The sequence below is a fragment of the Drosophila willistoni genome, chromosome 3R (assembly GCF_018902025.1).
Source record: "Drosophila willistoni isolate 14030-0811.24 chromosome 3R, UCI_dwil_1.1, whole genome shotgun sequence".
Taxonomy (NCBI): Eukaryota; Metazoa; Arthropoda; class Insecta; order Diptera; family Drosophilidae; genus Drosophila; species Drosophila willistoni.
Genome location: NC_061086.1, coordinates 7,389,777 through 7,403,730, shown reverse-complemented (window position 1 = coordinate 7,403,730; position 13,954 = coordinate 7,389,777). Strand labels below are relative to the sequence as shown.

General features: G+C 36.3%; 1 protein-coding gene across 2 annotated transcripts; it reads right to left on the bottom strand.

The window, feature by feature from the left end:
- Positions 1-136: 136 nt before the first annotated feature.
- On the bottom strand, positions 137-5,737 carry LOC6650562 (glycogen [starch] synthase). 2 transcript variants are annotated; one of them, XM_015176938.3, is made up of 5 exons: positions 5,591-5,737; positions 2,202-3,175; positions 1,272-2,139; positions 1,073-1,208; positions 137-900 (listed from the first exon to the last, which is right to left on the bottom strand). In XM_015176938.3, exons 2-5 carry the CDS (start codon positions 3,173-3,175, stop codon positions 809-811), a joined length of 2,070 nt encoding a protein of 689 aa, XP_015032424.1. In that variant the 5' UTR covers positions 5,591-5,737; the 3' UTR covers positions 137-808. The 2 variants fall into 2 exon arrangements, with proteins under 2 accessions (XP_015032424.1, XP_002073161.2); XM_002073125.4 differs by lacking the exon at positions 5,591-5,737 and adding an exon at positions 3,254-3,334.
- Positions 5,738-13,954: the final 8,217 nt, after the last annotated feature.

Genomic DNA, 13,954 nt, shown 5'->3' with positions numbered 1-13,954 from the left:
GCCATAGAAAACTGGGTACAGATAACCTTGTGCAAGCTAACCTAACCTGATGATAATACAATAAACATATTCCCATTTAGATGGATATAGAAGGTACATAAATACATACATAAGTATATTTAATTGAGGCAGTTTGTTATAGGTGTTTATTTTTGTTTTTATTATTATTGTACGTTAACAATTTTCTAATCTTCTATTACATAATTTAACATTTTGTTTGACATTTAACGGAACGAATTGAGGAAAAACATATTTCTGATTAGGTTTATTATGCATCATGTAGTAGTTGTACGTTAAGATTAATGCGAAAACCTTGATAACGTGTCAATTTATATATATAGGTATATTTGTTTTATGAGAATTGAAATTTTTCTATATATTCCACACATAAGTATGATTGTATGCATGTGTGTATGTTTTTTGTTTTATAATAATGTATAATTTAATTGGTTTAAATAACAATTTGTTTTGTTTTGCAGGCAGGTTTCGTAGAGACGTGTGCGGAGGGATGAGGAGAGGGGGACAATATAGTAAATTTCTCTGCTTATAAACTAAACAACATTGAATATAAGAGTTTTTTTTATTTGTTCTCATCTCGATTGGCGCTTAAAAATGGTTAGTTGCACTTGTTGCATTTTAGGTAGATAGTTTTCCATGTGTTGGAGGTGGAGGAAGCGGGGGTTTTCTCCAAACCTCTCCAACCTCTTTTGAACAATGTGTAGAAACAAAATTACTAAATAAAACTTACGATAATATTGCGCATATGTGTGTTTAATTATGGTGTAATTTGATCATTTTGTTCTTTGATTTATTTGATGCCTAATTCCTTGAGCTCGGTTTCTTCATCCACAGAGTCCTCATCATCGGAACCATGAACCGATGGAGCTGGTGTGGTGTGACCTGGCGGGGACAGAGAAGTATTACAAATATTGTTATTAATCGTATCAATCGATTATAATTTTTGCAATCTCAATGATTTTTCAAGGTCGTAGTTATGCGAAAATTTTGTAGAATATGACACTTTAGGTTGAGAAAACTATGATTATAATGATGCCTAATCTGTTAGACTTACGCGATGAGGTAGGGCTAGGCGGTTCACTGTGGGGACGCGAGAAAATCAAATTATTCCGTGAACCGTACAAAGTCGTTTCATCTATATAGTCCGGATAGACGGCTTGCAATGCCTTAACCCTTGCCTGTCTGTAGTACTGTAAGAAAAAGAAAAAATGTATATCACATACAAATTAGTCCAATTATTTCGAGTTACTTACAATGCCCAGAGTACGCCAGTCGAGCAAATCGCTGAGACGCTCTGTGCGATTACGTTGAATGATACGCTGACGGCGATTTAGACGTGAGAATTCCATCATGAAGCTAGACAATTGTTGGACACTGTTCTCGAGGCCAATGTAACGACGATCGACAATATAGATGCCATAGGATTTGGGATCACTGATATGCTCCTGCATGAAACAACCGAATCCGGACAGATTTGTGGTCACACTTGGTATGCCCATCACCGTACATTCGGCTGGTGTATATCCCCAGGGCTCGTAGTAAGAGGGGAAAACACCCAAATGACAGCCACGCACAAATTCCTCGTAGTCGATGCCAAACAATGGATTTGTCGAGGTCAAAAACTCCGGATGGAAGACCATTTTAACGCGATCATGCACTGAGTTGAACAGATGACAGCGACGAATCGATGACAAGACGGGATCATTCCAATCGTCGGCCACATTATGCGTAGTCACCGGCGGCATGGAGTCACGTTGCATGGCAAACATACAACGTTTGATCTTCACCAGATCATCCTTCTCCAGCAGATCATCGGCATTGGGGATGTGACCCTTGAGGCAAGTATCAAACATACGTTTACCCACAGCCTGCTGAACATTATTGATGGTATCACGTAGCTGCTTAATCACAGCATGGCCACGCAACGAATCCACATTGAAATTATTGGTTTTCGTTGGAAAAATGAGGAAGGCCACCACTGTGGTATCGGGACGTTCATGTTTTAACATGGCATTCAATCTGGCAAGCGATTCAATGAAAATATCGGCACCCTTGTTGCCAAACTCATAGCGGCCGGCAATGAAGAAGTACAAGGTCTTATCCAAATCGAAATCCATGTGGCTGAAATCAAAATCCAAATGTTTAAAAGAGCATTTGGGTAGGTACTCAATGGCAATACTTACCCATAGAAATGTCCACGTACAAACTCGTTGATCTTCTCCTTGGCCACGGCATGCAAATTCTGGAACTCGTGTATAGCTGAGAATTTCTTGACATTCAAACCGTTTGGCGTAATGATATCTGGTTTCCTCTTGAGCAAATGCTCCGCCTCGTAGCCCGTGATTTCCGATACGGTCGTGAATATATGGGCCAAATGTGTTGCACCACGCTCCAGGCAATAGCGATGATAGATCTGTCGTTTGCCCGCCTCCTCATCGACAGCGAATTTGTCGAGATTATTATAGAAATCCGTGTTGCCAGCACACAGATAACGACCCAACAGGGTAGCATGGGTGGTAAAAACAGTTGCAATCTCGACTTGACGTGTCCTTAGGACTATCAAACCGACACCGGCTTGCCACTCATGGAAATGGGCCACAATTCGCGGAGCACTGAGGCCATTGTTCTGAGAATATGATACTGCGAAATTACGGAACTCTTCCAGGAATTCAGCAATCATGAAACCCAAGATAATGGCATCATTTGTCTCAATATCCAAATGTGGTATACCAATGTGGCATTTTTCCCACATTTCCGATTTGAATTGATCTAATTTCCATGCGGCCGAGCCAATGTCGAAGAGTATCAATTGCGGATTGCCATCGACTAGCCAACGTCCTGTATGGATTTTATAGCCACGAGAACGCAGGCTATTCACAGCATCAAGCAAAGGATTGCCACGCGGAAATTCCATTTCCTCCATCTCAGTGCGGGCACAATTCTCCTTGTAAGGTCCCATCATGCACAGCTGCTCGCCCATTTCTTCGGTGGAGACATAGGCCTTCGACCGAATGACTGTATAAATGCCACCGACCTTGTTGGCCACCTCCCATGCTACTTCGAAATTCCAGCGATTCTCACGTGATGCTATATCACCGCGATCGAAATAATCCTTTAAATCCGCACCGGATTCTACACGCGAAAAACGACGATTCATCTGAAAAGATAATGCGAAAGGAATATGTTTTAACACTGCACTCTAAATGAAATGACAAATTTTCAATTTGGCCCCAACTTTTAAGGCATACGGCGAGGCATCTTGATCTTCAAAGCGATAGGACATTTGACGACGCATCATCTTGAAGCGGGCTCTGAAGCTGGGACAACTGCTTAGCCGGAGATCTGGCAGCGTACTGATAGTGTCAGCTAAATTTAGCTGCCGGCTGACCTAGATTATTACAAGCTCAGGTTTGCTGGCGTCTTGTCGTCATCATCACGCACTCGGCCACCCATAGAATCGATCGATCGATCGATTGCATTATTGATAACACCCAATGCATGTTAGCATTAACATCATTAGCTTAATGTTTGCCATGTCCCTGACACTCGCATTGTGTCTGCATCGTATATAGACTCAGAATCAAGTATGTACATATGTATATACATTGGACTGACTATCCATCCATTCTAATTATAGTTCTCGGAAATGGTCAGCATATGGACAGCTGCCAGAAAAATAATGACGATTTCGAATTCTTCTTCTTCAAAAAGAGATGGCGGAAAATGTTTGCGAAACTCACAAGTAAATAACAAATCAAAATTCAAAGTTCAATTGCATTTTGTAAATAGTTTTACATGGTTCAAAAGTTTACAAATTCACATGCAAATATTGTTACATCATATAAGGAATGATTGAGAAAACAAATGTTGAAAAATATAAAGGAATTTGTTTTTGCATGGAAAGGTTTTCTAATTGAGATGTATGAAATGGATCCAGGTTTTTTAAATTTTAAACATAGGTATACATTAGCGAAGTTTCCGTAATAACGGATTAAAGAATTAAAAAGAAAAACAGGGAAATATGTCGCCATAGCTATTTGACTGTAAAATAGTTATATAAAATAATAGTCCAAAGATCTCGGAATTGTGTTTAACATTTTTCCACGTTATCTACAACTTTTGAATGAAGTCTTTGATTTTAATCAATTTGTTTTGCCAGAGATACTAGATAATATACAATTTTCCAAAAAACGTTGCTTCGGTAAAAATTCCTTGATCCCAACAAATTTCAAAGTATTTCCGTAAATTTTAATTGCATTTGCTGTCCCTAGATGACGCCACTCTGCAATAAAGAGTCTTTTATTCGTATTGGTAAAACTGATAAATCGAATTCAAAACTATATAAATTGTCACTAAATTTATGACGGCTCCACGATCATAAAATATAATATTCGCAATAAGTCCCACTGTTACACAATGTAAATAGTTTTCAAGTGCTTCATTCTTCTCACTCTCCCCCACACCAAATGACAAAGGTTGGGGAAGTGATAAAATGTGATTAACGCATTGTTGTAAGGGGCAGGTACTCGGATTTATATACTCGATGTATGTATGCGAAAGTAAAAGTGCAGAATGCAAGAATAAATAAACTTATTCTTATATCATGAATCTCTCTTTCTTTCTCTCAATTATTTTTTTTTTGGCAATTGTTCAATATTGTATTGCTTACGTTGTTAAATTTTCGGTTTTATTTTATTATTGAATTAATTTGAATGGCAATTGATGAGTGTGTGTGTGTGTGCGTCTGGAGCTGGACGGACGGAGGGAATAACTGTTTTGAGGATTGCCACACGCGCGGGTGTCAATTGATTCGACTTCGAGTTGCAACTTCAACCGCAAAGGGGGGGAAGTGGGGGCAAAGAGACTGGGGCGAGACAAGGTTTTCGTTCGTTCGTGTGTGGCAAGACAGAGAGTAGAGAAATGCTGTCTGTTTCTTTTTTTTCATTGCCAGAGCGCGCGGCGGCAGCTAAAAGTCAAATAAAGGTCAGTGGCAGCAGCAGCAGCGGTGCGACTCTCTGCCTCTGCCGCTGCCTGGCCGGGGCCGGGTGCTAAGAATTCTGAAATTGTTGGTAGTTTCTTTTTGAGCCTTTTATAATATTCTTTATTTTTTTTCAACTTGCTCAACAAGTTTAACTTGATAATGCCATTGTTGTAGTTGTTGTTGTTGCATTCCTTTTGCCAGGTGAGAGAATTTTTGTTGGTTTTATTTTTTTTTCTGTTGCCGGCGCATTGATAGTGAGGGCCTTAGAAGGTAGCCGTTTCTCTCACACTCTCTTTCTCTCTCTATATACCTTTCTTATCACCGTTTTGTTTATGTTTCACATTTATCACCGGTTTTATATTATTTTCCCTTTTTTGAATTACTGCATTATGAAAATATGTTTTGTTTTTTTGCATTGCCGTCAAGTTGGCGCCAATTGCAAAATGAGAAAGAGGAAATGTTGATAACAAATTTGTTTGTATAGAAAATTATTGGCACGCGCACAGCTGAGAACTGTATTTTTGGGTGTAGGTGGGCGGAGAGGACTTTTCATATTCAAAATAATTATTTTGAAGGATTCAAAAAATTCACCTTGCAGCCGTCAGCGTCGGTTTTGGCCAATCAAAGCAAAACGAGAGTTTCTTAAGAAATTTTTGGTTTTTAATATTTAAATTTGTATTGAAATCGAACGAGAAATTAACCGACCGCACGACCGCTTACCATAAAAATAAAAACAACACTAAAACGCGCACCCACAATGATACCCAACGAACATTTTTTGTTTTGTATTATCTACAAGAGTAGATAATAAATTGCCCTGACCATCTACCTGTCATCCATATCCTTTTACTTTCTTCTGTCATAGCCCAGCGAACATAATTTTTATATTATATATTAAAATTCCCTCTTTTATTACCCCAAAAGCCCCTGTATTTGAGCCCCAGTATTTGGAAAAAACTCGCCCCCACTTTTTGGTACCACTTTTTTTCTTGCTCCCACTATCAAGGTAACCAGCTCTCCAATACATTTTGGCGCACACTTGAAAAAATGAGAATTCGAGCTGCAAATTTCCCCTAACAAAAAAGTGCTGCGTACAAATTTTAACCGCTAATGCTGAAAGAAGAAAAACATTAACAATTATAATTAATAATTAATATAATAATTAGGTATGTTAATATCTATCATCGTTAGTTATTTTCATAACAATAGTTCAAAATTCATATGGAATTTAAAAGTTTATCCCAAGTGGTAAGACTAGATAGGCTGTTTTTCACTAACTTTGACGAATCTGTGATCTTTAACAGTAAATTATAGATAATGGTATGTGGCAAATAGATTCAGCTTTCATTAAATTCAAAACACAAATTCAGAAAATATTTGAACCGTCGACACATACCTTGATCCAATTCCTTAATCTGACTATTCACATTAACTTTCAATACGTCACAGCTTACCTTCGTTTCTACAGAGAGCTTCAGTTTTCGCATAAAAACTAATATTTCAAAATTGAACAATTTCGTTTTGGCACCGTCTGCGTAGCTGTCCTCATAACCTTGTTCTATAAACAATTTAATGTCATTTGTGGCGCTCGTTCAATTGCTTAACCTCAATTAAAGCCGCACGCAATTCCATTTATGTTTATTAATTAAAAAACAAAAAAAAAAAAGAAGAACAAAGGAAGTATGTAAAGAAAGGACACTTCTTTGTAGGACAACAAAGGAGTAACTGAGGAAAAGTTTAGTAATTGGGTCAATTGAATAAAAAACTTTCCCCTATACATCAACATTTCAAACTCCCAGCTTCTTGCGGGCGACTTTTCACATGTAAATACCAAAATTTGTCAAAAGACATGAAAAGGCAAAAGGATATGCGCCCAGTCATTGCCATGGATGATGAAACGATTGCTCATTCTGTCATCTGGGCAACATGTGCAACCAGGTTCAGGTCGAAACTTCAGACTCAATTGACATTCTGGTCCTGACACAAGGTCAAATGCCATATTCTTCTTATGTATATAGTATATTTTGTCATCACACTGAACAACATAATACAGCCAGCTTAATGAATCAACCATATAATATGCCTTCAATTTTGTTTCACTGTGTTTGCCGTCTTTTCATATTTTTATCTATTTGTGTCTGCTTTTAATGTCTGTAAACATCTTTAAAGCCATCTCCGACCATCCTTTTGCCCAGACAGCTGCCTTGTCCTTGATAAACACCAATTGATAACAGACACAATGGGAAAACTCTTCGCTGGTTGACATATCCTTGCCGTTGACATATTCTTGGTGTGAGGCATAAGTTTTGCCCTGGGCTACTCTGGGCTGTGAACTGGGTTGGCTTCATATAAATCATCGCAACTCTCAGTTGCAGCCATCCTTTTTATACATATATGTACACTTACATATTTGGCCAAGGTTTATTTAGTTAGTTTTTCAATTTTCACATGAATTCATTTGCCATGGTCAACATGATGAAATTGCCCAACGCATTTCCAGGAATTGCAAGGCTTAATGCAAGGCCAAAACTAAAATGTCAAATTCAGATGAGTTTTTAATATTTGGTCTTTTGCGAAACTCAACAAACATTAATTGGAAAAAAATTCAAATTGAAAATGTTGACAAAGTCAAAAGCTTTAACAAAACAGGCTAAGCTAATCAAATTTAAGTTATATTTACATATATTCTGAATAAAATAAAAGTATAGAGTAAAAACATTTAAAAATGTTAAGTAAAATAAATCAAAGATATTCTTGCTTCAACCAAATTAATGTTTAGTTGTTAATTTTAGGTGGACTTTAATCCTTTATTTATTAACAGCAGTTTGTAAATATAAATAATAAGTTGAAAATGACTTACCTTGGCCTATTATTAACATTCTAAATAAAAAAAAAAGAAAGAATTATTAAGTCTTATCTTGCGTTAGTGTTAGCCTAAGGAAAAAAAATAACTGGGTCATTTAGCCTGGTCATATGACTTTACCACGCCATAAAGAGCTTAATTAAAAACTTTGCTTATAATTCATTAGAGCGCTGGCCATTATCATGAATGGAGGCACGTGAACTTGCCAAAGTTAAGTTGGCCTCCTTAACCGACTTAGGTTAAAGGACGAGCAAGTCAAATGTGACTAATTTATGTCACACCTCCCTCCTCCACCCCACAATAACTCCAGCCCCAAACCAAAACACCAATTTAAGCAAAAATATATAAGTATACACACATATATATATATATATTGCAGGACAATAAAGATAACAACGAAAGAAGCTTTCTAACTTGTCAGACTTCACACAACGCGCGGCGGTATTTTCATTTACACCGAAAAGAAATGTAAGGAAATCAACACACAGAAAAGTGTTGCCTACTTGGAGGCGCATGCGTTTGGGCCCATATGCAACATGGTGGAATGTGAATGTGATTCTGTTTGAGGTTGTCCTGGAGGATGCTACCAAAGCATGGCCACTGTTTGTATACAAAGCAAACAAACAGCAGCAGCTACATCATCATCATCATCAAAAGCAGCAGCAGCCGCCTCGGCGGTGGCAACGGCAAGGGCAGAAACAGCAGCTGATAGCAATTTCGAATTTCGAAATACTGTTATCAACAAACGTAAGTGCGAGAGAGTGAGTGAGATGAGTCTGTGTGTGGGTGCGAGTGCGTGTGACACAAACGTCTCGGTGTGTATGGCTTTGTGTGGGTGCGCGCACTTGCTACTGGCAGATAAACCCATCAGTTGGCGGCTGTTGCACGTCGCGTGCGGTTCGAAAACTAACTTTCGTCCCGTCCTTCAACTTGTGCCCTTCCTTCGTGGCTTTCGTTGCGCTCGGCTAGTTTGTTGATTCTATTTCATTCACGCAAATATTCAAAGTGCGTTTCGTTGTCGCAGTCACAGTGCCAAACTATTTAAGGGGTGGGCGCGAAAAAGCTGAAGAGTAGTTTCGGTTTTTAACTTTTTTGTTGTTGTATTTTAATAACTCAACTAGCCAAAAGCAACTTTGTTCTGACAATTGTCCTGACACATTCTGGCCTTTGCTGTCATTTAACAGTCGCCATTCGCGGCTTACGGTTGTCCTCGCGGCATTTTCTCTTATCCCTAACGATCGTGAGTGTTTGTTGGAATTTGAATAAATAAAACATAAAGTATATACAACATAAAAAAGGCATAAATAATAAAAATTGGCTAAATTATTAAAAAAAAAAAAAACACAAACAAAATTAAAGTGATTGTCAAATATATTGTTTTATAAATCTTTATGCAATTCAATTAAACTCGCTTATTTTATTTATATTTGACAGTGAGAGATTAAAATTGTTTCCTATTGGTTGAGTCTGTTATAAATTTTCTGACATTTTTAATCCTAACAAATAAATCCTTCGAAAAATTTGTTGTTCGATTGGTTTTATTTCTCTACATTACCAATATCCAGGCCATCGAGGATGATTTTTGATGTTTTCGTCTTTACAAATGAGGTTAATCAGTAAATATTTAAGTAGCAATTAAAAAATCTCTAGAGCAATTAAGCCAGCCTTAGTTCCAAGTTCCAATCAACTTAAGACTCTGTCCAAAGGCATTTCCTGATGTATTTTCTTGTCATCTAACATGTAATCAACTTTCATATTCTTCAAGTCTTTACAGACTTTTGTCTTCTCGTCAGTCGCCTCGTTTATAAATTTGTCTACTTTTACCAGGCTTAAGATGTGGCCTGAATGTCTGCAAAATAGGATCAGATTTTTAAGACCTTGTTAACAGAATTCTCTCAACAAAATTGCCAAAAACAAAAAATAAAGAAGAAAATACCAGCCTGTCCCATTCCGGAGTATAACTTTTGCTAGCTTTTGCCTGAATTATCACATTTATTTAAACAATTTTCCATGCTATTTCACCTGGCAAATACCCCCAAAGGGTATGGCAATATTTTGGTTACATCAAAAACCACTTTATAATGCGATTTTCAAAACCAGTTGAATTTTGTAATTAATTAAAGCTCACCAAGCAGCAGCAGCAGCAGTGGCAGCATCCAAAAATAAACAAAAGTATAATGAAAATAACTTTGCCACAGACGATGGAGTAACGCGACTCAACGTTGGCGGCTCATTTAAATTCATTACCAGCTCGAAGCCACGCAAAATGGCAGAGGACAAATTGTGTTAAAGAAGAAAAATATATAACCGGGCCCAAAAAGCAAGAGGACAAAAAAGAAAATAAGTACAAAGCAAAAAAGAAAGCCAGGAATACTGATGGAAACGCTGAGCACATCAATTTTTCAGGCAATTTAATTGTGAGTAGAAGTGCTTAAAAGAATTTTTGCGGCATTAAACAGCAAATAAAAGATGAGCGAATGTAAAAAAAGGCAAAACGCAAATTTCTTTGCATATGATTTGAACTCGACAGATGAACGGACTTTTGAGGGGGGAAAAGCACTGAGATTTAGCCTCATTCAAGCTGATTGTTGAACTAATTTGCTGTCACGCCTCAAAAATTATAACGAAACACACGCGCTGCCATAAGGCAGACGTGCAAAAAGCAGAAGGATCCCCAAAATAACATGCCAACCAAAAAGGAAACGAAACGAAATCAAATCAAATCAAATTATATGGCGAAATGTTTTACTTTTTTATTTTTTTTGCTTTTTTTTCTTCTCATTTTTATTTTGTTATCCCCAAAAAAAAAGAAAATTCCTTGGGAGCGTCAGGTTCTGCGCTTTTAAGCGTTAAATCCGACATCGCGTAATGAAAATCAAAGTACATAAAAATAAAATTAAATGTCGTAAATAAAAAATTATCATCCATAAAAAACATATACACAATACTTACCTACATGCAGTTGTATGTACGTTTGTATGTGTTTATATATACGTATATGAATGGATTTATGTAGAAGAGTGAACGAATGCCCCTCGAGACGAGCCTTGAAGTTTTTGGGACAAGCCAAAAGGCAAAGGAATATTTCAAAAGCTTGTCATATTAAATATTTAAAGATTTAAGCCGCCAAAAGATGCTACATTTGTATGCTTCTCATACTGGTAAGTTTACTTAACAATTTCTACTACACTGACAACAAATTCAATCGCCCCAATATGTCTTTATATGCATACTTAAACATTAAACACTAAATCTTAGGTGTTAATAAGTTCTTTAAATTCTGATTGGCCAACACTTAATTATTTAGCAAAATTTAGAGTTTAACTTTCCATTAAGATGACAGTTTGAGTTTTTCATTTATTTATTTATTTAGTTAAGACCTAACCTATTAATAGTAAAATTATCAGCTAGCTTATTACGTGGCTATGGCAGCAAAGGCCTTCTGTCTTATATATCTCCTGTAATTAAATAAATAGACAATTTTATATTCAATACAACTCTAACATTTCGGCCATATTTGGTCAATGTAATAATTTGGATCTTATATATGTAGATGTAAAACAAGATATACTAAATACACAATACAAGAAAGTCTAAGTCAGTTGGCTGGTATAGAAGCTGGTTTCAGAGTTATCCCTCTAAAGAGAAAACCCTTTATAAATATTCGAACCGACCGCTTTTCCCAACGGTATAATAATCTCAATGTCCTTTGTCATTTATGGCATTAAGGATGAATGTATAAAACGATTTTGATAATCCTTTATGTATTGTATTAGATGTTGGCATGAAAGAATTTTTATGAAAGGATAATTGATTTAAAGTCTAGTAGAAAGTTGAACGTTTATGAAAATTTATATGCATTAACTTTACTTAATCAATCAGACTTATCTGTCAGTTGGTCCTTGCCATTTTATAGCCATATATCTATAACGTACAATAAATTTGATATTGATCTCAAATCAATTATTTTGAGTACTAAGATAAGTGAAACCAGTTAACAGCAGTTCTGCTCTTAATATCTGACTTAATTTTTGTTAACGTAATGCCCTTTTCTTAAGGAGAGTATAAAATGTCGGAATGTCTGTTTATTGAAATTTAAAGGGCAGGCACATTTTATGCACAATCTTTCTTTCATTTCCTTTGGCAAGGCAAAAGTGTGATTCAATGCTCATTCATTTTGCTGTCAGTCGCATATTTTGCTCTCTCTTTATTAAATGATAGAAAACGAGCATCGTGATTTGCGTTTTTTTTTTTTTTTGTTAGTCCATTGTTGTTGTCTTTTTGGCCAAGCAAATGACCGGAACTGTGATTTATCTAAGCGTCTATTGATTTATATGGAATGCCACTAAAAGGCATTTTTTTCCTTTGCGTTCCATTCCATTTTAACTTTTACGAGGCATTTTTGGTGTAACTTTTTTTTTTTTTTTGGACTTGGCTTAGATCATAAAACAAAAGTCTCAACCATAAAAACGAAAAAATGCAACATATATGAGTAGATACATAGATGAAAGAGGAATGGGAAGTTTCATCAATAGTTTTATGTTAGCCATCAAAACATAAAAGCCTCAATCATCCAAAGCATAAAAACATTCTATGTATGTATGTGTCTTTTTCGTGGACCTTTTAAAGGGCAGCGGAGTAAAGAGAGATGGAAAAAATGGAAAATGTGGAATATAATCCAAAAAAATAAGGAAAAAAATGTTCTGTTATGCAAATTGAACCTGAAGCAGACCAGGGTGAAAGTATTTTCCTTTTTTTATTGTTTTTCGTATTTTCCTTTCGTTTAGCCTGTTTGCCTATTGCCGCATACCGCATACCGTCCCATCAACGTGTTGAACCATTGGAATTTGCGAAAAGCCGCAACGAAAACACACAAAACAAATAACCGGCAAACACAAATAGAAAATGTGTTGAAAGTTTTATATGATTTTGTCTGAGCAGCATCAGCAAAAAAACAAGGAAAAACAAGAAAAACCAAGAATAGGAAAAAGAAAAGAGGTAAGCAGCCGTGACAAAGGACCAAAAAGGAGATGCTCTCTGAAATGTGGTAATGGTTAAGGATGGCTGACTGAATTTATTGTATATAAAAACCAAAGAACTGGAAAACTTTATAACCACCGAAGTAACCACACACTTGCAGTTTTTTAGCCAATCAAATGAGAAAAGGATCTGAAATATAATAAATAATTTAAATGTTCAACATATCAGAAGTCAGAAAGGTTTTGTAAGTAGAATTTCTGCTTTCACAAAGTATTCTAAACTCATTAACCCTGTTTCGTAAGAGTATCAATATAAAGGATAAGGCAACAAAAACCCAGCAGAAAGAAGGAATGTATATGTACATATATATATAAGACAGGAAACATTTAAAAATTTCTCAAATATTTTGTCAAGACTTTGTTTAGACTGAGATGATTTATTATTGGGGAATTCAATATTTACAAAAGTAAAAAAGTTAGAGACAAAACTTTAAGAAACTTAAAGTGGGCAATTTGGGAATTACCATCTGTCACTCACAAGTGTCAAACGTTTTGAAATTGAAAATAAAAAACAAACGAAAGAAACGAAATAACATTTCAATAAAGAAATGCCAAAATGGAGAGAAACTAAAAAGAAATTCCCTGTCACCTGTTGCCCTCAGGTTAGGGCAAAACCAACAGTTGAGATTGAAAGGCCAAGTCACCTACCTGTTTAACGGTTCACTGAGCACACATGCACACACCAATACACACACACACACTCATCCACCCACTATGCTGGAGGGGAAAAGTGTCAATGTGACGAAGCTGAAACTAGGAATAAAAATTGAATTTCTTTTTTTTCTTTTTTGGCTATAGAGGAAAATTTGTTTCTGTCTGCTGAGGCAGTTAAATTTTGTTTTGTGGCTTACAAGCAATTTGCATGCCTCTGGTTTTAGGGCTTATCATTATAATCTACACCCGAATTATGTATATGTATATACTGTATACACTTGGAACACAAGCAAAAAAAAGAAACGGCTGACATTGCCCTCTCACGTGCTTAGCATGGATGAGTAGCCATTTCATTATTATCACCATGGTACATGCTCATTTTTACGTTTATTACCTTGA